Below are 20,157 nucleotides of genomic sequence, written 5' to 3'. Positions count from 1 at the left end.
ATTTATTCAATCAGTGTATGCAATCATTTATTCATCCTTCTTTATTATTACCTTCTAAGTGCTCATTAGCACTTAGTTCTCTGTGGGAGGTGATCAGAGAAAACAAAGCCTTAACTGAGCCCTTATTTAATCCTCCTAACAACTATTTGATTTCAAGTTGTTGTTGTTGTTATTATTATTATTATTTCCATTTAAGAAATTAAGGCTTGGAGATGTTAAGTCCTTCCTTATCTAAGGTCATCAAGTAAAAATCAGAGCCTTTCTTCTTTTTTTGCCTGCCTTGGGGCAAACCCTCTCCCAGCATATCAGAGAAGACTCTGAACCCAGATCTGTCACTTTCCAGAATATAAGCTCATCATGCTACAGTATTCTGCATTCACACTCAAAGATGCAAAAAATGTGAGGAAGAGGAAGTATGGGCTGATTTTAAAAGAATCAACTAAACTGTAGATGATAAAAATTTTGAGAAATCTACATATGAGTAAGTACCATTTCTTGAGCGCAGCTAGGGCCAGGCCATTTTTATATTTATTATCTCCAGTTTTTACAGCAGTCCTACAAACGTTGCCCCTTTACAGATGGAAAACTGTGGCTTCGTTTAGAAAGATTATCTTGCTGAAAATCACAGTCTAGTAAAAGGTTGAGGATTTGAATCCAGGTCTGCTTGATTTATCTTTCCTCTACATCACATGATGTTTAGAGGGCAATGTCAGAAGGAGCAATTTGGTATCAGGAGAGGAATCGGCTGGGCATTCTTATGCGTATTCTCTTATTTAAGTGCTTCCCGGGCCAGTGCTGCAGTGACCATGGACAGACAGGCAAATTCTTCCCTCGTAAAAATCTACTCTTTGTTCCTTCTAATGCTAAAACCAAAGTTGTTTTTAGCCCACAGCCTGTGAGAACATTTCTTACATGCTTATCTATTTTGACGAAAAAGTGGTGCATAAAATAGGGCCATAGTTCTGAAAATGTTAACTAGGGGATCAGTTTTCTGTTTTCATTAAGGACAAATGTCTTCTGTGAAGAGGAGAAAGGATAAAAGTTCAGTGTTTATATAACCCTGGGCCACAGTAACCATCCCATTAACTGAGGGAAGGAAGTCAGCTCTGGTGTGGAGTTTTGGGTTTTAAGGGTGTAGAACCCTTTAGCTGAAAAGCTTCTGTAAAGTTGTTATGATTACATTTTATTCACAAAGGTAAAACAGTAGAGGAAGTGCCCTAAAGAAGTAATGGTAAAGACAAGAGCCAACATTTGCCGCGCTCTCTGCATGCTGGGTGCTGTGCCGCGTGCTTACGTGGATAATTTAATGTAATCCTCAGAGGAGCTCTAGAAGATTACCTTATAGTGCCCATTTCACAGAGGAGACAACTGAGGCCCAGAGGAGTCAAATAATATGGCCAAGATCACACATTTGAAATAAAATTCCTATTTTGTAGCCAGACTAGTACAATTTAAACATAAAATTCTTTCTCTGCCCTTTGGGATCCTCTCTCCCTGCTACTGTGCATTGTGTATCTGTGTGATACGAGGACCAAATCTTTCCCATAGGCAAAAATACCTGCTCCGCCATAAAGAGCAACATTCTTCTAGCATCAATAAGACAACTCCCTAAAGATAACATTCCTTCTTGATCTTGTAAGGGGCTGTGATGACGCTTAGATCTGGATTGTGTGACCTGTCAACACTTAATATACATTTAATATACAGCCCTGTGTCTCAAAAAACCTATATAACTGTGTCTTGACTTCTAATAGGCAGAACAGTTCTTAGAGCTTTCTGAGATGTTCTTCCCAGGTTATAATCGCAAATTTGGCTAGATTAAAATTTTCCATTTCTTTCTTAGATGGACTGATTAATTTTTTGTCAACACACGGAAGAATGGGCATTTGAATCTAGGCAGCAGATGATCCAGGTTAATTAAATTCACTTAACAATTGCTCATCTATCCCTTTATTTTGCTCATGTAAACACAGTATAGCACTCATTTCACTTAATTCAATTCACTTAATTCAACAGATAGTTTTGCTCCAGGCCCTTAAAATGTCATAATTACTCATTGTTGTCACCAAACATTTATTTCGCACCAGCCACATGCCAGACCTCATACTAGGTGGCCAACATGCACAGTGTTTGGCAAAAGCTAAGGGTAATGTTTATCTTCCAAGTTTTTTATTTGTGTCCTCTCAGTGTTGTATCTCCTCATAATGTTTCTGCAGAAAACGACAAGCTCTCTGCAGAATACCAAAGAGTTACTCCTTTCTATTCTTGTGTAAGACATAATTCAGATTATGGAAAAGCTGTTTTCATAAACCTAAATTTAGGTCAGGTAACGCAAACATGTGGGATTCATTCAGGTTCTAGTTTGTATAGCTTTCTGGGGGAGGGTATAGCTCAGTGGTAGAGTACATGCTTAGCATGCATGAGGTCCTGGGTTCAATCCCCAAAACCTCCTCTAAGAATAAATAAATAAACCAAATTACCTCCCCCAATCCTCCACCCCCCAAAAATGTAGTTTTTACAGCTTTCTAAAACCCATGAGAACTGGAGTGTGAATAAAAATGTATTTATTTTTTCTTGCAAGATGATCCAGGGATGAGGTAAGAATCAAGGTCACAGGAAGCAGAGATCCAGGCAAATGCAGTGCAAGACATTGGCTCTTTGGTTATGGGTGGTCGGATAGTGGGATCGGAGAGCGGTTAAGTAAGGACCATTGCAGCTTCCCGGTCCCACCTCTAGCAGCAGGGAGCCGGGTCTACCCTGAGCTGCCTGTTTTCAGGCCGCTCCTCATCCTTTGATGTGCTGTATCTGCACGTCATCCCCCAGCTCCCATCTCTAGCGTTTCATTGTCAGCCACTGCAGTGCACCCTGCTGCCTCTCACTTCCATCCCAAGGCCAGCCCCAGGCAGACTGTTGAAAAAAAAAAAAGCCTGTCTTGCTTCTCTGCAGATGGAATGTTTTACATGAGAAATAATCCAGCTGAGTCTTTGCTGCACAGTTTGAATAAGAATGAACTGGCCTGTGGTTTAGTAGGATTTCGGGTCAGGAATGAGCTATGCTGTCAGAAAAGCCAGTTAAAGATGGAAGTTTGTGAACTCTTGGTTTTGGGTTGACACGATGTGGTCTGGACGTGTTAAGTACTGAGTTAGACACAAGCTCAGGAATTCCAGTCCCTGTATTGCTACTCTCTAGCCACCTCTTTGAGTCTCAGTCTCCTCTTCTGTGAACTCAAAAGTTGGTGCAAGAAGTAAAAGAGATGATGCCTGTACGGTTTTTAGCATATGGCCTGATACATGCTGAGTGCTCAGTCAATGTCATTGATTACTGGTGTTATTTTGGTCTTTATTTCATGGAGGAGGAAAAAGCATTCAATTGCTGTTTTAAAATCTTCCCTAGAAGCATGGTCACCAGTGTCATATGAAACTGCTAATAGTATTAACCCCTTCACACCAACCCCGTTCTTAGTGGAGCTATAGGTGATTGTGCTTTGCCATATAAGCATGTGCTAATAAATGACTTTCTCAAGGAAGCGTCCACTGATGTTTTATTGTAAATTTCACCACTTCCTCTCCCCCATCTTCTGTATCCTTTCTCACTTTTGACTGCTTGATCTATTCCTTTTTGAGAGAAGTGTCTTTTAAAAATCATACTATGATGGTGAATTTAAAAATTCCTCCAAGTGATTTTGTCAACTTTTACTTTAAATACCTCACAGTTGTATTGTTGGAAGCGTGGAAATTCACATTTATACTACTTCCTCGGTGTAGTGGGCTTCTTATCATTGTGTAAAGTCTCCCTTTAACCCTAATAGTACTTTCTGGCTTGAATTTTTTCCTGCCTGAAGTTAACATTGAAGTCTCAGTTTTCTTTTCTGTACAGTAGAACATTATTCAGCAATAAAAAGGAACAAACTAGTAATACATCTGACATGGATGAATCTCAGAAACATTCAACTGAGTGGAAGAAGCCAGACAGAAAGATTAAATGCATAGAATTTCATTTAAAAACTCTAGAAAAAAATTCAATTTATAGTGACAGAAAGCAGATCAGTGGTTACTAGGGCACAAGGGTTGGGTGGAGGAATTGACTGGAAAGGAGTGCCAGGAAACCTTTCATGGTGAGGGACAAGTTCTGTACCTTGGTCGTAATAGGAGTTACAAAGTTGCATTTATTTGTCAAAATTTATCAAACTATACTCTTAAAATGGGTAGCCTTTATTGTACGTAAAGTATGTTTCAATTAAGTTGAATAAAAAAATGAGGATTGAATTTGATGGTTTCTGTTCTTTACAACATGAGCTTTTCTGCCCTCATTATGAATAGTAGTTTAGTACCACACTGATTTCTGGGTTGACAGTCATTTTCCCTCATACTTTAAATGTATTATTCTATTATCTACTGATTGTTGCTGAGGGGAACTTGGTCAGTCCAGTTGCTGTTATGTCTTTTCCTTCTTGCAGTAGCTTTGAAGGTTTACTTTTTCTTTTGGAGGTTGCACATTTTCACTAAGATATATAGAGTTGTGAATTTTTTCTATTTATCGAGCTTGAAATTTGGTGTGAGCTATGTTGACTTACTTACATAATGACTTTTTTCTTCAATTCTGGAGAGTTCTCAGCCATTCCTTCTTTGGATCTTGGTTCTTCGTCTTCTCCATTCTTTCCTTCTGGAATTTTTGTTAGATATATGTTAGACTTCTTATTAATTTTCTAATTTATTAATACCCTTTTTACATATTGTGTTTTGAATACTTATATTTCTTTGTACTTACACCTGTCCTGGTAACTTCCTTAGGGCTATCTTTCATTTCATTAATTTTTTTTTCACCTGTTAAGGATTTTTATTTCAATGAATATGTTTTTCACTGTTAAAATTTCAATTTAATACTTTTCAAACATGCCTGTTTGTTTTTTATACTACTTAGATCCTGCCTTATGTTTTCTGTTTCTACGTTTAGCTCCTTGTACATTTTAAATGTGTTTAAAGTCTCTTTCATTTTCTTTTGTTATCCCAGGTCACAGTGTGCAGTTTCCATTCTCTGCTTTGTCTACATTCTGTTTCCCTGTGTGATTCAGAATTTTTGATCATAAGAGCATTTTCAGCTGGGTTTGTTTTCCATATGAATCCCATAAGGCCTGGGTTATGAAAGTGGTTTTGAGTTTGCTTCTGTGAGGTCCGTAGAGGTTTCACTGGTCCTGGCCTAATTTTTATATTAAACTTCTATGGTAGATTGTATTTCCAGAGAACACCACAGCAATATCGCCCCTCCTACAAGCTCTTTTGCAAAGTGATCCTGCCAGTCTCTCATCAAGAGGTGGAGTTTATTCCCCCTTCCCCTGATTCTAGGCTGCCCTGTAATTAGCTTAAACTAACAGAATGTGTGCAACTGAACCTTGAGACATTCCCAGCTTTCACCTTCACCACTTGAAATGCCCCCTCTTGTCGGCCAGTCATGTTAGACGCCTGACTGCTGTGAGACCACCATGCTGTGAAGAAGTCCATGCTATCTACACGTAGAGGGAGAGGCTGACTGGAGGAGCACCAACACAATGAAATATGTGAGTGAAGAGTTCTTAGACCTTTGCCTCACTCAGCCCAGTTGAGTCACCAGATGAATGCAAATGACTCCAGCCTCAAGTGGAGCAGAAGAATCATCTGGCCAGGCTCAACCCGAATCCCTGACTAACAGATCACAATATACCATATTATGAATACACCAGATAGCTTTGGGTTTCTGATTCCTAGTTGACTCTTTCCCACTCATGGAGTAGGTAAACAGCAAGCTGTCTTAGCACTGCGTTAGTCTAGTGGGTACAGCCTTTTGAGTCTGTCTTTCAGTGGGGTCTTTCTGTGTCAGGTCAGTTCCCTGCTATGGCTAGAAATGTGTCCTCACTCATTAGGAGCAGCTCAATTCTCAGCCCCTCTGGCACAACTTTCTCTGATCATCATAAAGAAGAATGAATAATTACTTCAACTCTCATGCTATTCTTCTAACCACAACATATAAGGATTTCTAATTTTTGTAGAATGAGATTTTATCTTTTACTTCAAGATATTTTTATCTGAGGAAAATTCCACCTTTCCGATCTCAGGGACCTCTTCGCACATCTGTGTCTCAGTCAAACTGAACCACCTAATCTTCCTGAACATAGCCCACTCTTCATCCTGTTTGCAGAGTTTTGTTCATATTGCTCTCTTTGCATGAAATACCCAACCCTCTTGTGCCCACGTATAGATCTAACCAAACTTCCAGGCCCTGCTAAAGTGCTTCCTCTTCCACAAAGCCTTTTTTTTTGATAGCTCAAGCTCTAATCTCTTCCTCTCTTGAAGACCAACATTTTAATTGGTCTATAATAATTTTGTGACTTCCACCTTCTCAGGACTTTAAAGCATAGTGGTTCGGAACAGAAATTGGCAAATTACAGCCTACCAAACATTAAGTCAACTGACTGTTTCTGCAAATAAAATTTTGTTGGAACACAGTGATACTCATTCATTAATATATTTTCTCTGTTTACTTTTGCACTACAATGGCAGAGTTGGTTAGTTGCAACAGAGACCATTAAGTCCACAAAGTTGAAAAAATTTATTATCTGGCCCTTTACAGGAAAATTTTGCCAATCTCTGCTTGAGAGCATGAGAATCGGACTTTGTATCACCCCTTAACGTTTTTCAGCTGTTTGATCCACACACTTGCTGTGAAGATCAAATGACAGAACAGGAATGAACTATTTCAGAATCTTTAAAACATGAATATTTAGAGTATTTCTACTGCTGTAACTTTTGTCCTAACTTAGAATATACTATGATTTACCTCTAATTGAATAAATGGTTCTCATAAGGAAATGGAAAGAAATTAGAAATAGCGTGGTGTTATGTTAAACATTACTGCATTCTTTGTATAAACGTGTATAGAGACGTGTACACATATGAAGTGCTCTAGACCTGAGCTTCACTAAGAAAATATCTAAATTAAGCTCACAGAAATAGAGGGACGCTTTCCCACTGTAAACCCTAATGTGGAACAGTATGATTGCAAAATAGACCAGCATATCTTTGGTTGTTTGTGTAAAATGTCCATCTTAGGATGATATTTAGAAAGTAAGTAAGTTGGAAGTTGCCCTTTCTAGCCATGAGATGATCTCTCAGCTTTTGTGTTTTTGTAGAGACAGATTTTGGAAGATAGAATGTCAGAAATGGTTTATCAGTACGGAGAAAATAAGTGGAAGGCCACTGTTTAAAAAAAAAAAAAGGCAAAAAAATAGACAGTTTAGAAATGGTGGTAAAGGGAACCCTTTTTTAAGCCAAATCTTACAGCCAGTGATATTTTAAAATAAAAAATGTATGTCCCATTAGGAAATTTTGCTTCCTTATCCCTTCTGGGACAATATTAAATTTTCATCTAGGAAGGAGACCCCAGTAAGCTACAAATTGTTTTCTCCACTGTTTCTGCAGTGAAAACAGCGGGTGGGAGGGGGTGTTTAAGGAGCCTGGCACTCTGCAGAGCATCTGGGCCTCTTTAATTAGAGAGAGGCTGTCAGGGAAGATGGACAATGTTCCCTTTGTTAGAGCAACACAGTGTCTTTGAAAATCATATTTGTTTTTAAACTCAGTGGATTTGCACACAACCACGATAAGAAACACAATTTAGATGATGCATAAGAATTTGAATAGAAGATGTTTACTTTAAAAAATATAACACAGAGTGATACAGGCTTTGAAAACCAGGAGTTGCAATGAAAGAGTGCTGTAAAAAGTTTGTTCTAACTTTGAAATTTGCTGGTAAACAAGTTGTATCGGCTTGAGGGGAACTATAGTACACAGCGATACTTTGGATATGAAAATGGAATCGAAACTATTCTCTTCTGGCCGTAGAAGTAACTTTTATGACAATGGATTCTTAGTTGCTTTATTTTTCTTTCTTAGGCATCTTCAATTTTAAGTACATTCATACAATAGTGAAACAATATAGATTGTGAAAACCTTTCAACTTTTAGGAATTTCATTGATTTGGGCAGGAATATTAAGAGGGCTTGTTTCCAAATATCTGAGTGATGAAAACCACATTGTCCAAGAAATTTTATTTTCTAGGACGAATGGTCTGGTATGGCTACTCAATAGTATATTTATACCTTAATGAAGCATTTCCCTTAAGAGAAGTGACCTGGGGTTCAGAACCAGTTATTGAGATTCTGCCCAGGTCTCTGTGCGTATAAAATGCCTTTGTTTATTTTTTCCAATGTGGTTATAGGCAATGCTGGCTTACCCAGTAGGCGAGCTGTATTCAAAAAGCATCAACGATATAGGGGCACAAAAAAGAAACAATTCAGGGTGGGCAAATATATATTTAAAACAGCAAGGTAATTTTCATTATAAAAACCAAACAAGGGCTTTGTTGAACTTTCTTCTAGCTAATTTGAGTTTTAGTAGGATTTCTATGCTCAGTTATGTATTGAGGGAGGGGACACCATAATATTTTCAATCAGGACTTGATTACGTGTCTTGCATCATACAAAGCTTTTCAGAGGAAATCAGAGAAAGAAAAGGCACAGCTCTTTCTTGTAAGGAGCCTATGACTTAACACAAACATGAGACATATCCAGGAAGCAATTAGAGATCTATCCAGTATATAATGCAATTATAATTGTGTTTGTTTGATGTTTTACTTGGTTTGATTATGTTTTTAACTCTCATGTTGACAGAGTCCTTTATTAAACTGTTAAATACCATTTGTTCGAAATATAAATAACTCACAGTTACTGATTAAATACCATGAAAGATAATCCACCCCACCGCAGGCAGATGATCAGAGAGCATCTCTCCATGGCTGAAGTTTGCCCAGCTGTAGCCCAACAGACTAATGACTGGAAATAAACTTCCTGGAAACCCAACTGACTGTAACGTTCAAATAATTGGATTTTTCCTCTTGCACTTTTGTTTGATGAAAAAGAAGCAATGCCAAGACAGTAACCAATAAGAGGAATTTTCTCATTGAGTTCCTGAGCATGGTTTTGGATTAGTATATATAAAGCCCGATTTCCTAGCCCACCTCCATCTATAGTTCTTATTAGTGAAAACTACTATTGCTGAAAATGACCCTGGAAAATATCAGCCTTTAAAGAAATATTCATTTTGTTTGCAATATTGCTCTTATACAGTGGACAAGCACATTCAGAAACATCTTTTAACCAGGAGAATTGAGGCAGAAGAGTTCTCTATATAGCTCTTATTTCATTTTACTGAAACTGCTGTATTATTTGGCTCTATTCCACCACGGAGGTAATTAAGTTTTGCTGTATCTGGAGATGTGCTCTGTGGCTTGACAGCCTTCTCAGGGTCTCTACGAATGGCGACATCTCTAAACAGGCCGATCAAAAAGATCCAGCAACAAAGCTCACAATACAAAGGATATCCTAACCACCAGGTGAGTCAGAGTTACAGTAAAGTCCATAGGAGTTTCAAAGAGGAATCGAATGCTGCAAGTCCTCTAAGGCCAGGAACTGTGCTTGCCTTGTTCAGGGCTCCATGTCTAACTCAAATGAATTTGTTCAGTAAATATTTCCTGTTAGGATGGTCATCATGTACATTGTAGCTTTTGAATTGGGCATTTAAAGATGAGTTGATTTTTGACTGCTGCAGAGGAGAAGAGAAGACATCCAGGTGGAGGAATGGGATGTGGAAAAAATGCAGAGGTGGAAAGAAAGGTGGGGGGTGAGGAATGGGATAAAAAACTGCGTAGAGTTGGATCAGGTCATGTAGTAGATTATCTTTATGGCTCGTCTCACACTTAGACTTGGTCATAGCTTTAGAGAGACATTGTTTTGTGTTCATGTTTTTACTCTTCTACATATCCCTTCTTACCTGCCTTTCCCCTCCTGCAACACAGAAACATTCTGAATTAGGAGAAGGAGCACTGCTTATTGCTAGGATCAGCTTGGGTGTTAGCTTTAAAACATCCTGAACAAAAATGATAATTGGGCACCTCTAGCCTGAGGGCGGAGCTAAAAGAAAGCTTTGCAAGACTTCAGAAATATTTCATTTGACAACATGTCTTCACTTTCATTCAAGATGAACTCTTGGCTAAATCTCATTATTATGCAATCCCTAATCCATAAAGAAGCCACTTGAAGCCTCGCTGAAGGACATTAGTGTGCCGACTGTTAGCATGGCTGGGTTGGTGCACGAGGTCTTTGGTGCCTGGGACCTTGCGGAAATGCCATCTCCAATGCATCATTTTGCTGAGAGTCCCTGCTCAGTGCCAGCTCTGGTTTGTCTTCTCAGTTGGCGTGCTTCCTTGAAATTACCCTTCCTCTGACCCCACAGCACACCACGCATTACACGTTTAGTGATGTCACTACCATTCCCCGGTTGCAGACAAGAGAAGCCTGAGAAGAAGAGGAAGTTTACCACTGAAGGGAAATGGAAAGCGTTTATTTTACGTTTCATTAGAGGCTCACTGCCAGACACATTTCAGGGCCCAGTGTCCTGGACAAACAGACACACAGACACACAGGGACGCCGGAGTGAGGATGTGGAAAATACAAGTGGAATGCGGGACCAAAAAGAGATGGGGAGGTCAGAGTTGTGTGTAATGACAGAGCTTGAATTTGTTGCAAGGGAAATGTCAAGTTTCACATAAAGGAGGATTTGGGAAAGATTCAAAGTACTGGAGCTGAGAGTCACTAAAGAATGTCGTAAAATTTCCTTTTCAAATATGACAGATTCTCTCCTTTCTGAGATGGATTAAGTCAGCACAAACTTGCCTGAAAATGGAGGGTTAAGTCAGATGCCCACCTAAGATTTTATTAACATCTGTGCAGTGGCCGTGTCTGTGTGACTGCTTCGTGTCATTCAGAAACAGAAAAAGCAATTCTGCAAATAGAAGGCCCTCCATTCTCTAATTCCTTCCTGGCCCTGGCAAATGAATATTTGGGTTTGCCGAAAATAAGAAAAGAAAGAAAGAAAGAAAGAAAGAAAGAAAGAAAGAAAGAAAGAAAGAAAGAAAGAAAGAAAGAAAGAAAGAAAGAAAGAAAGAAAGAAAGAGGAAAGAAAGAAAGAAAGAGGAAAGAAAGAAAGAAAGAAAGAAAGGAGGAAAGAAAGAAAAGAAAGAAAGAAAAGAAAAGAAAGAAAGAGGAAAGAAAGAAAAGAAAGAAAGAAAAGAAAAGAAAGAAAGAAAGAAAGAAAGAAAAGAAAGGAAGGAAGGAAGGAAGGAAGGAAGAAAGGAAGAAAGAAAGGAAGAAAGAAAGAAAGAAAGAGAAATCAAGAAGTGTAGTTTAGAGGGTGAAAAAAACCTATTTAGTTTTATGTGCATCTTGAATGTTTAGCAGAGCACCAGTTCCTCATCAGGGATTCAAGCGTTATTCTCTACGTAGCTAAAACTTTAATGACATTTTATGTAACCTCTGTCCAAAAGAAGGATAGAAAGTGTGTGTGTGTTTGTGTGTGTGTGTGTGTGTGTCTGTGTGTGTGTGCACAGCAGAAGAAACAGACAGAAAATAAAATAAGGTATTTCTGAAGTCACTGGGTAAATATTTCATTTTAAAACATAAAAGTGTCTTGATGAAATGTGTTGTCTGGGGTTTGGAGGAGAAATAAATATTTTGAACCTGTGTGTGCTTTAGAATTACTTTTTATCTTTGTTACTTTTACAAACTCTGCTTCCTAAAAAATCATTTGAGGCAGTTCACATTCAGTCAGCAAAGACCACTGAATGCCTCATATGCTTTTCCAGTTGCCTAATTTGTTGAAAGTAGGTACAGAGTACCAAATCAGACCAAATTCATAATGGCATGTACAGTGAACATGATTGCTAGTAGGAGACAAGTCTCAATTTGGTTTTTTAAGTTTCTGTATATCTTGCAAATGGAGGTACAGAATGCCTTTGTTCTGGATTATCTTTCAAGGATGTTTGTATAGCTATCAGTCTTGGAAGAAAAAGAATTTTCCTCAGGAGCAAAATGCCAGCGTGCTTATTGACCATTATAAAAGATTTGAGTTTCCTAAGCTTAGAATTCATCTGCTGGATGCAACCCACAGTGAGTGCAGGTAGGTCATTTTCAAATTATGTTGTGAAAATTTGAGCTTAGGGAATGGGCGCAAATGTTGATAGTCTACCTGTGAGGAATTGCTATGAGTAGTAAATAGTCCCAAGCCTGTAAATTTTAAACAGCCCTATATCTCTGGCTCCAGGATCTTGGGCTTTAGCCCACAGCCACAAGCATGTGCAGATAATTTCTTAGTTTGCATGTAGGGTAAACTCTCAGGCCCTTCACAAATCTTGTCAATTACTTTGAGCATTTGCATTTTGTTCAGACAAATACTTGAGCCAAACTAGTACTTTTTCAAAATTAAATACCTCCCTTGGTCTTTAATTTTCTTGTTAAATTTAAACCAAAAAACTTTCCTGGGGGGAATAGGGTAAAGGATGGTATAAAAGAAGGAAGAGGTAAAATGGGGTAATGGGAATACCAAAAATAGTGGGGAAAAAAAAAAAAGAAAAACAAGTCAAAGAAAAGAGCAGACATAGGTATGAAACATTTTTTTATGTGTTTAGACAAAGATAGGTTTTGTTTTTTTTTTTAACATTTTGGGTTCATCCAATGGCTGTGCTTATACACATCCTTCTGCTGAAAATACAGAAAGGCTAGTTTATCAGGAGAGAGGTGGTTTATAATTCTCACCTATTTTTAAATGGCATATTTTTATTATAATTCAAACACAGAGAAAGCTGTGAATAACTCATTTAAAGTGTAAGCTGGTAAGAGATAAAGGAAATGACATTTTTCTAGTGTCTTAATCATGCCATGCTTGTCCTAAAGACTGCTTGAATTCACCACTTGGAAGGGAAGACTAATCTTATTTGGACTACATGCCATTATTTAGAATATAACTTCTTACCATTTCTTAATTACAAAAGTGTTAGTAAAAACTGCAAACTCAGTTATTTAAATATTTGATACCCTTAAAAATCCAGATTTCGTCATCTATGGGATAAAATGGATTTATTTATCAAATCCTGTTCATTTCAATTTAATAAAAATAAAGGTAAAATAAAGTGGGGTGGTGAAGTGAAAAAATAGCATTAAGTCAGTGAGTCATCTTTAATGAGAATAAATATTAGATAAATATAATGTACAGTGACTGATTAAAAATACTGTACATAGTGATTTTTTTCTTTAAATCATGATGGAAATAAAGCAGCTTTCATTCAGAAGGAAAGCATCACTGATATTTTAATCAACTGAGAGCACCCATAGGGGTAATTATAGGCCACTCTTGTCATTAAACATGGACTGCAAGACCCACCTAAATCAAGTAATCACTCTACTGATTAAAAATTAACAAAGACTAAGATATTATATATGCCTTATAAAGAAGTATAAGATGACCTGAGAATATGACATGTGGTGGATGGTAGGAAATGGTAGGAAATCTGATTTTCAATTTTATAAATTTGTGACTGCTAGCACCTTCTCACTTGGCATTCTTAGTTACCTCTCCTGAGTTGCTGTGTTTCCTTGCTTGGGGCACAGAGAGGTGAAGGATGTAAAGGAAAAAATAAGCCAGGAAGCTGTGATCTATTTGGGAAGTAAGGCCAAAAATGAAAGGCAAAATAAAGATTTGGGTAATAGTACAAGTTAATGTTAGAAGAAATATCACCAGGTAGGATGTGATTAACAACCAAAGATTTTTGTAAACAGTAATGGCTGAAATTCAAGTATGGGAAACTACAGTAGATTAAGGTGGTTCAGAAAGGCATCAAAGGCCAAATGAGATTTGATTTGGGCTTGAAGGATGGGGAAGTCTGGCTGCATGAAGAGGGCAAAGATCAAGACAGGGTTGACAGACCACTTTTGGACCAAATCTGCAAAATCAAGAATGGATTGTACATTTTTAGGTGGTTGAAGAAAACAAAGAAAAATAATATTCTGTAACACTGAAAATTATATAAAATTTAAGCATCATTGTCCATAAATAATGTTTCATTGGCACACAGCCACTCTCCATTTGTGTATGTCCATGGCTGTTTTTGTGCCACAATGGCAGAGTTGGGAATTCGTGACAGAGAACAAATTGGCCCCCAAATAAATATGCACTATGTAGATCATTAGTAACAATGTTTACTGACTTCCTGCTGTAAGAAAATGATGAATAATAATCATGGAAAGGAGTGTTGGCAGGCCTATAAATATACCCAGGTCTGGAGATAAAGAGGAAGTATTGAAGATTCTGAATATAGGAGGAAGCCAGACAGTCTCTGCTTCTAAACACATCACCTGTGCTTGTAAATATTTGTTAAATCAAAACAAACAGACAAAAATTTTCAGATTCCTAATCCCACTGTTGCTTTATCCTGGTTGCTCTTCAAAAGGATGAGTGACTTATTTATATAGGAAATACCCCTTGATTCTCTCAGGTTGTCCATCCTCACCTCACACAAGCGTGCTGTGAGCAGCTCTCAGATTTTGACATTGTTGGACACAAAACAATGCCTTGTACATGGGGGCTTTTCTGAGAGTGTATTTGGTTGACTCCTCCTTGGACCTTTCTTCTTTGGATTCCATGACATTGCTTTTCTCTTACCTTTCTTACAACAGCTCAGACATAGAAACAAAAAGCGAGGGTTTGTATTGGCACAAAGAATGAGCAAAATCCCTCACTCTCTCCAGAGGGTTTGTGAGGGTCAGATCTTTGGAGAAAAAATGGTTCAGGCAGACACACTGCAGAAGGAGGCCACATATTAGACCCCTCCTGTGGGCGTTCCCATTAGATCCACCATGGATGTATTTCACATACCAAATTTCCTTTCTAATACTTTAAGGCGGCATGTCACCGAGCCTCACTAAGGGGTGAAATCTAAGAAGAATGTAGAGAAACACACATGGGACGAACCTCACAATAAAAAGAAAACAAACTCCAGGAAACGTGGTTAAGAAATACCAGATTCAATTAATAGTGGCGGCTTCAACAGCCTTGGGGAAATCCAACACAAACCAAATTCAAATGACATGCCAGTGCTTCCAGCTATATTTGCTTTCAATTGATTATGTTTTAAAAAAATCTTAGGGGGGAATTCTTTAAGAAAACCAAATTGCTTAAAACTTACATTCTTCTAGGTAACACAAATTAGGTAATAAACATTAATTTCAGATTTTTCTCTTTTAACTGAAAACATACTTATTTTTCTTTTTTGGCTCAAAAACTTTTTTGAGAAATGATAGGAACTTTCAATAGAAAGAGTAGAGCTGAGATGAAGTTAAGGGAGAACATTAAGAGAATGAGAATACATATTTTAAAAATGCAATTGTAAATCATGCATAACTTGTTTTGGAGTTAATCCCAGATAAATATCAGTATAGTCAGGGATAATGATGAATTCTGGTTTAGAACTATGTAAAGCTTTGAAAAAGCAGTAAGCTCAAGTCTTGGGAATGCAAAATGGATGACATTTTGGAATGAACTTCTACCCAAAATGGAGGGAAATAAAGCTTAGCTCACATGTCATTATATTTTCATAAATATCCACCTAAAAGGGCACAGCCACAGAGATACTTGGGCACGTATATAGATACAGACACACACATGGACATTGACAGATAGACATGTGCTTTGGGATAAGGTCAAAATTGTAACAGTGCAATGGTTTCTAGAAAAAAATCATTTTCTATCTTGGCTCAGAATGTTAAAAAAAATGACTTTCCCATAACATTGGATAATGGATCTTCCAGTCACAGTTTCCTATAGAAGCATAATTCATGCAGTGGATGACAAGAAGAGTTTTATGATATCTGGAATTCATTTAAATCTTTAGATGGGAAAAATTGAGATCCAATTAAAACTTTAATGAATGACTCTGTGTTGAATACAAATAAATTAATATGTGTGCAAGATGAAATTGGAAAAGTTATGGGAGTCTGCATTTTAATTCTATTTCTATCAGGAAACTATATAACTCCAAGAATTACTTGGTAATGGGACTGTTTACAGTGAAGTAAAACTGAATTTAAATAGGACATTTTAGCCCATGACTTGTCATAACTCATGAGGTCTCAGCCTTAAGGCTTGTTTAGATCTCACTGGGGAAAGACCTCTGAGGATGGGGAAGATGAATAGGGCCTCCCCCAAGGGTCTTGCCATGAAGGGAAGCAAGAGCTGGCAGGCTCCACATAGCAGGTCCCACGTCACAGATGAGCTACAGCAGTGACAGCCTTTGGTGGGAGGTAATTCTCATGAGCAAAAGGTGGTAGCAGCTTGGTTTAATGGGAGACCTGGCTGGGATGTCAGTGTCTTTGTTGAAGTAGGACTTAGGAGCTGGAGGCTGAGTGTACCTGTCCTGTAAACCCAGAAAGATAGAATGTGTCTATCTTCCACATACTTACATACTTGCCCTAGGTTTTGTATCCTAGTATGTACCCTAGGGAGGATATATACTTACCCTAAGTTTTCTGACTATCAAATCCAAGACAGTACACTAAATCTGAATGGTGCCAAATAGTAGAGACTGGGCTCCCAACATATTGGGCAGCTGAGTGTAGCACTTAAGATAGTAGACCCAGAAGTCCATCCACCTGGGTTCAAAGCCCTGTTGCCCCACTTAAGAGCTGGAGATGCCAACATTCATACAGATGTTGTGAGGATCAAATGGGATATTGCATATAATTGCAAGGTGGCTCCATTTTGTTAATTATCTTTGAAAACGGGCTTTTGGCTTTAAGTCACATAACTTGAGACTTGGAAGATTATGCTACATCTATGGGCTAAACTAAGCTATTCCTATAGTTAAGCCAGTTTTAAAACAAACAGAAAAGACCCTGTCCATACCCTCCACCCAACTCCCACCCACCTGCACACGTGGCTGCCCCTTCATTCCCTCATAGGTTCAGAATCTGTTTTTATTTCTCTCTAACTGCTTTTTCCCCATCCAACTGCTGTCCATCTGAAGCAGTGATAATATTGTTTTGTAAAATTTCTGGTCCAGATGTGTTCTAGAATTGATTGAGTTTGTTTCTAGGTTGTTATAAAATGCATCATTCCTATCTGTATTTAGTTAAAATCTGTATTTAGTTAAAATTTATGGATGCTAATAAAAAATAACATTTGGGGAAGTGTGGGCATGGCTGGGGGTGTTTAATGGAGAGATCCATACCACAAGACTGTGGTACACTCAAGTCACAAGACACTAAATGTTTGCCTCATTAGTGTTTATCTTTCTGTGACATTCAAGAAGAATGGCATCATCTTGTTTATTTTCTCTTACAAGCTATCCTTAGTCAGCTTTTGTTTTGTTTTGTTTTGGTTTTTCCTTTAGAAAAAGAGCTACCATTTGGAGAGTGTTCATAGTGCCAAGGATTGAGGTGAGTGGGTTTACAATCATTATCTCATTTAATTCTCACGAGGATGGGTGGGGGTAATGATAGTGGTAGAGCACATGCTTAGCATGCACCAGATCCTGAGTTCAGTCCCCAGTACCTCCATTAAAAAAAAAAAAAAAAAAGCATAACAAGGAGAGATGCTATTATACTGGCAAAGGATTAAAGAGAGGTTAAGAAACTTGATCAAGCTCGCCCAGCAAGGAAGTACACAGCAGGGTTGCTCCCTAGAGTCTGCTATGTTGTCTCTCAGACCAGCAACTCCCAGAGAAAGAGTGCTCTGCCCACCACCTGCCAGTCCCTCTTTCCTTAGAACTTTGCTTGCACTTTGGTTAAGGACCTTACCATGTTCTATTATCAAGTATCTCTTATCTTTCCCACTTGACTGAACCTGAGATGATGTTAGAGACCATGGAAAGCATTCTCATCTCTGATAGGTACCTTAAAAAAGACCTTGTCCATATCCTCCACCCAACCCCCATCTACCTACTATTCTTGTAGTAGTAACTCAATAAGGCTTGTTGAATTCATAAATGAATGAATTACTGAGTTTTCTGGACCCATTAAAGACCATGAACTAAAGCAGTGATTTTAAAATATATAGTCACGATCAAGAAGTTCTTACTGAAAATACAGCAGCTCTCTGAAGCAGATGGAGGGGATGGAAGAAAAAGGGGTGGGAGAGCAAGGTATGGTTCCTCAAGGAGACTGAAAAGAGGAGCTTCCCTTGGGAGCAGACAGTTCTCCCACAGTCTCAGCCTCTGCAACTCTTTTTCCAAGGTTCCTCTTGGTCTCTCAGGATTCTGCATGTTCTCATGGAGAAAACACCAAATACCTTGAAAGCCAGGGTTTCTGCCTTGTGGTCTGTGAGCCAACCTCATGACGTCACAGCCCCCATCAGCCCACGGTACTTTTCCTGACTACACGTAGGCAAACTAGACTGGGCTTCCAGCAAGTGAAACCTCTTTTGAGTAAATATTTTGGTCCTGGTTTTAAGATTTCTCTGACAGATCAAGTGGTGGAAATCTGTATATACACAGAATGGTCTCTCCCTTTTTTCGCTATGTAAGTGATGTTCCTTTTCTCGTAGAAATAACTCTGCTTCTCTTAGCTGGTTCTTGCTTGGGCTTTCATTGTTGATTTTTACTCAGAGGGTCTGCTGAGCAGAGTTGAAGAGGACCCAAAATATATCTTCTCCCAAGCTACCTGCCTCCTAGGTAGGGCTGATGTATCAGCCTTTGTTTTACCATCAGAGTGTTCAGACTCGATGGGGAAAAATGGCCTCTGAATTTCCAATTCTAATAGGAAAGTTTTAATCTAACCTTGTTGCTGAAGTTGCAACAAAATTCTTCAAATTCTAAACTTGTAGCAGGAAAGAGCAAAGTCCTGTGAATGTGTGCACGTGCACACACACACACTATATATATATGTATATATACACACATATACACACACAAATTAATATACATATGAGAATATACCATATTTTCATTTATTTTATTTACAGTATATTTATGTATGCACTCATTTTTCATAAATATAAGCTTAAAGCAGAAAAGAGCAATGCATTATATATACACATGCATATGCATATACATACACACAAACATATACATATATATGCATGTGTGTGTGTGTGTGTATGCGCACTTACAAGCAAAGTACCTCATACACAGTATAAGGCTCATGGCATCTTTCATTGATAGGTATTTGTGCTCCCTTATTAATGGCAGATTATTAATTTCAGATAATCCCATCACAGAGTTTTTAAGCAGAGTGAAGCCTCCGTTCGTAAACAGCCGAGGGAGAATTTCGCCTGCTACTTTTGAAGAATCATTTGATGTACCCAAAGCCTGTAGAGGGGTGATTCCAAATCTACTTAACTTTTAAAAGTGTCAAGTGTTTGCTAGGAGTTCTCTGATCTGTTAGAGGAGACCGAATTGAGGAGAAGAAAAGGCTGCTTTCTCTCCCCAGCGGGACGCAGATCCCAGCCTGCTGGTGAACGACTTTCTATACGTTGAACATTTACACAAAAAAAGGAGAAAAGAAAGAGTAGCCAACACAGAGGGGCAGCCAGGGGCGCCAGGGACGGCACGTGACCCGGGGGCGGGGCCTCGCGGGCCGCCAGCCAGTGGACGGGGCCGGGGCGGGGCCACCACTCGGGGGGCGGGGCCTGTGCCCGCGCAGCTCTCACCGCGGTCCCCTTATTTGGATCTGCGGGAATGTGGGCTGGAGCGGTGCTGCCGCGGTACCAGCCTCCAGCCTATCGCCGGGACTGCCCCTGACCCAGGCGCGCCCGCTGCTCGGTGGCAGGAGGGCCGGCGGAGCGCCATGGCCTGCATCCTGAAGGTAACGACTCGGATCTGTGGCTCAGACGCGTGGTTGGCTTCTAAGAGGCTCTTGCTGCTAAGAGGCGCGGAGTCAGCCGTGGTCCCACCGCATCCTCATCTCAGTTGTCTTTTCCTGGCATTGATCTTCTTTTTGTTCCTTTGGCAAATGCATATGGAGGGAGATTCTGAAACATGCAGCTGGCACAGCTTCTCTTCCCACCATTCCTGCCTGCTCGCGCCTGCTTTGAAGGAGCTGCAGACTGTTGGCTCCAGGGGAGAGCAGGGCTGTGTGCCGAATAATGGGGATGGCAGGGAGGGGAGGGGTTCTCCCGCGGGTCCCGCGGCTCCGTTGCCTGAGGCTTTTCTGCGGCCACGCAGAGGAGAGGCTGGGCATAGGTTATTGGTGCTGACGGGTATAGCGCTTTGAATGGGGGTGAGAATGAGCACAGGAGGGTTCTGATT

At 39.2% G+C, this 20,157-nt stretch overlaps 1 protein-coding gene across 22 annotated transcripts in view; it reads left to right on the top strand.

Moving 5' to 3' along the window:
• The window catches only part of ST6GALNAC3 (ST6 N-acetylgalactosaminide alpha-2,6-sialyltransferase 3), a 561,430-nt gene that overhangs the window by 7,813 nt on the left and 533,460 nt on the right, over nt 1-20,157 (top strand). For 4 of the 22 annotated variants that reach the window (XM_074376226.1, XM_074376227.1, XM_074376210.1 and 1 more), the window contains one exon: nt 17,305-17,350. The exons of 16 other annotated variants lie outside the window; for them this stretch is intronic. Coding sequence is in view for 1 of the 6 variants with exons in the window: in XM_010963383.3 (XP_010961685.1) it covers nt 19,697-19,714 (18 nt within the window). In the remaining 5 variants the exon portion in view is untranslated. Of the gene's footprint in view, nt 1-17,304; nt 17,351-19,525; nt 19,715-20,157 lie in introns of those variants that run through there. 2 more of the 22 variants (XM_010963383.3, XM_045522880.2) reach the window with 1 other exon arrangement.

This window comes from Camelus bactrianus, chromosome 13 (assembly GCF_048773025.1).
Source record: "Camelus bactrianus isolate YW-2024 breed Bactrian camel chromosome 13, ASM4877302v1, whole genome shotgun sequence".
Taxonomy (NCBI): Eukaryota; Metazoa; Chordata; class Mammalia; order Artiodactyla; family Camelidae; genus Camelus; species Camelus bactrianus.
This window is presented reverse-complemented; position numbering and strand designations above follow the sequence as displayed.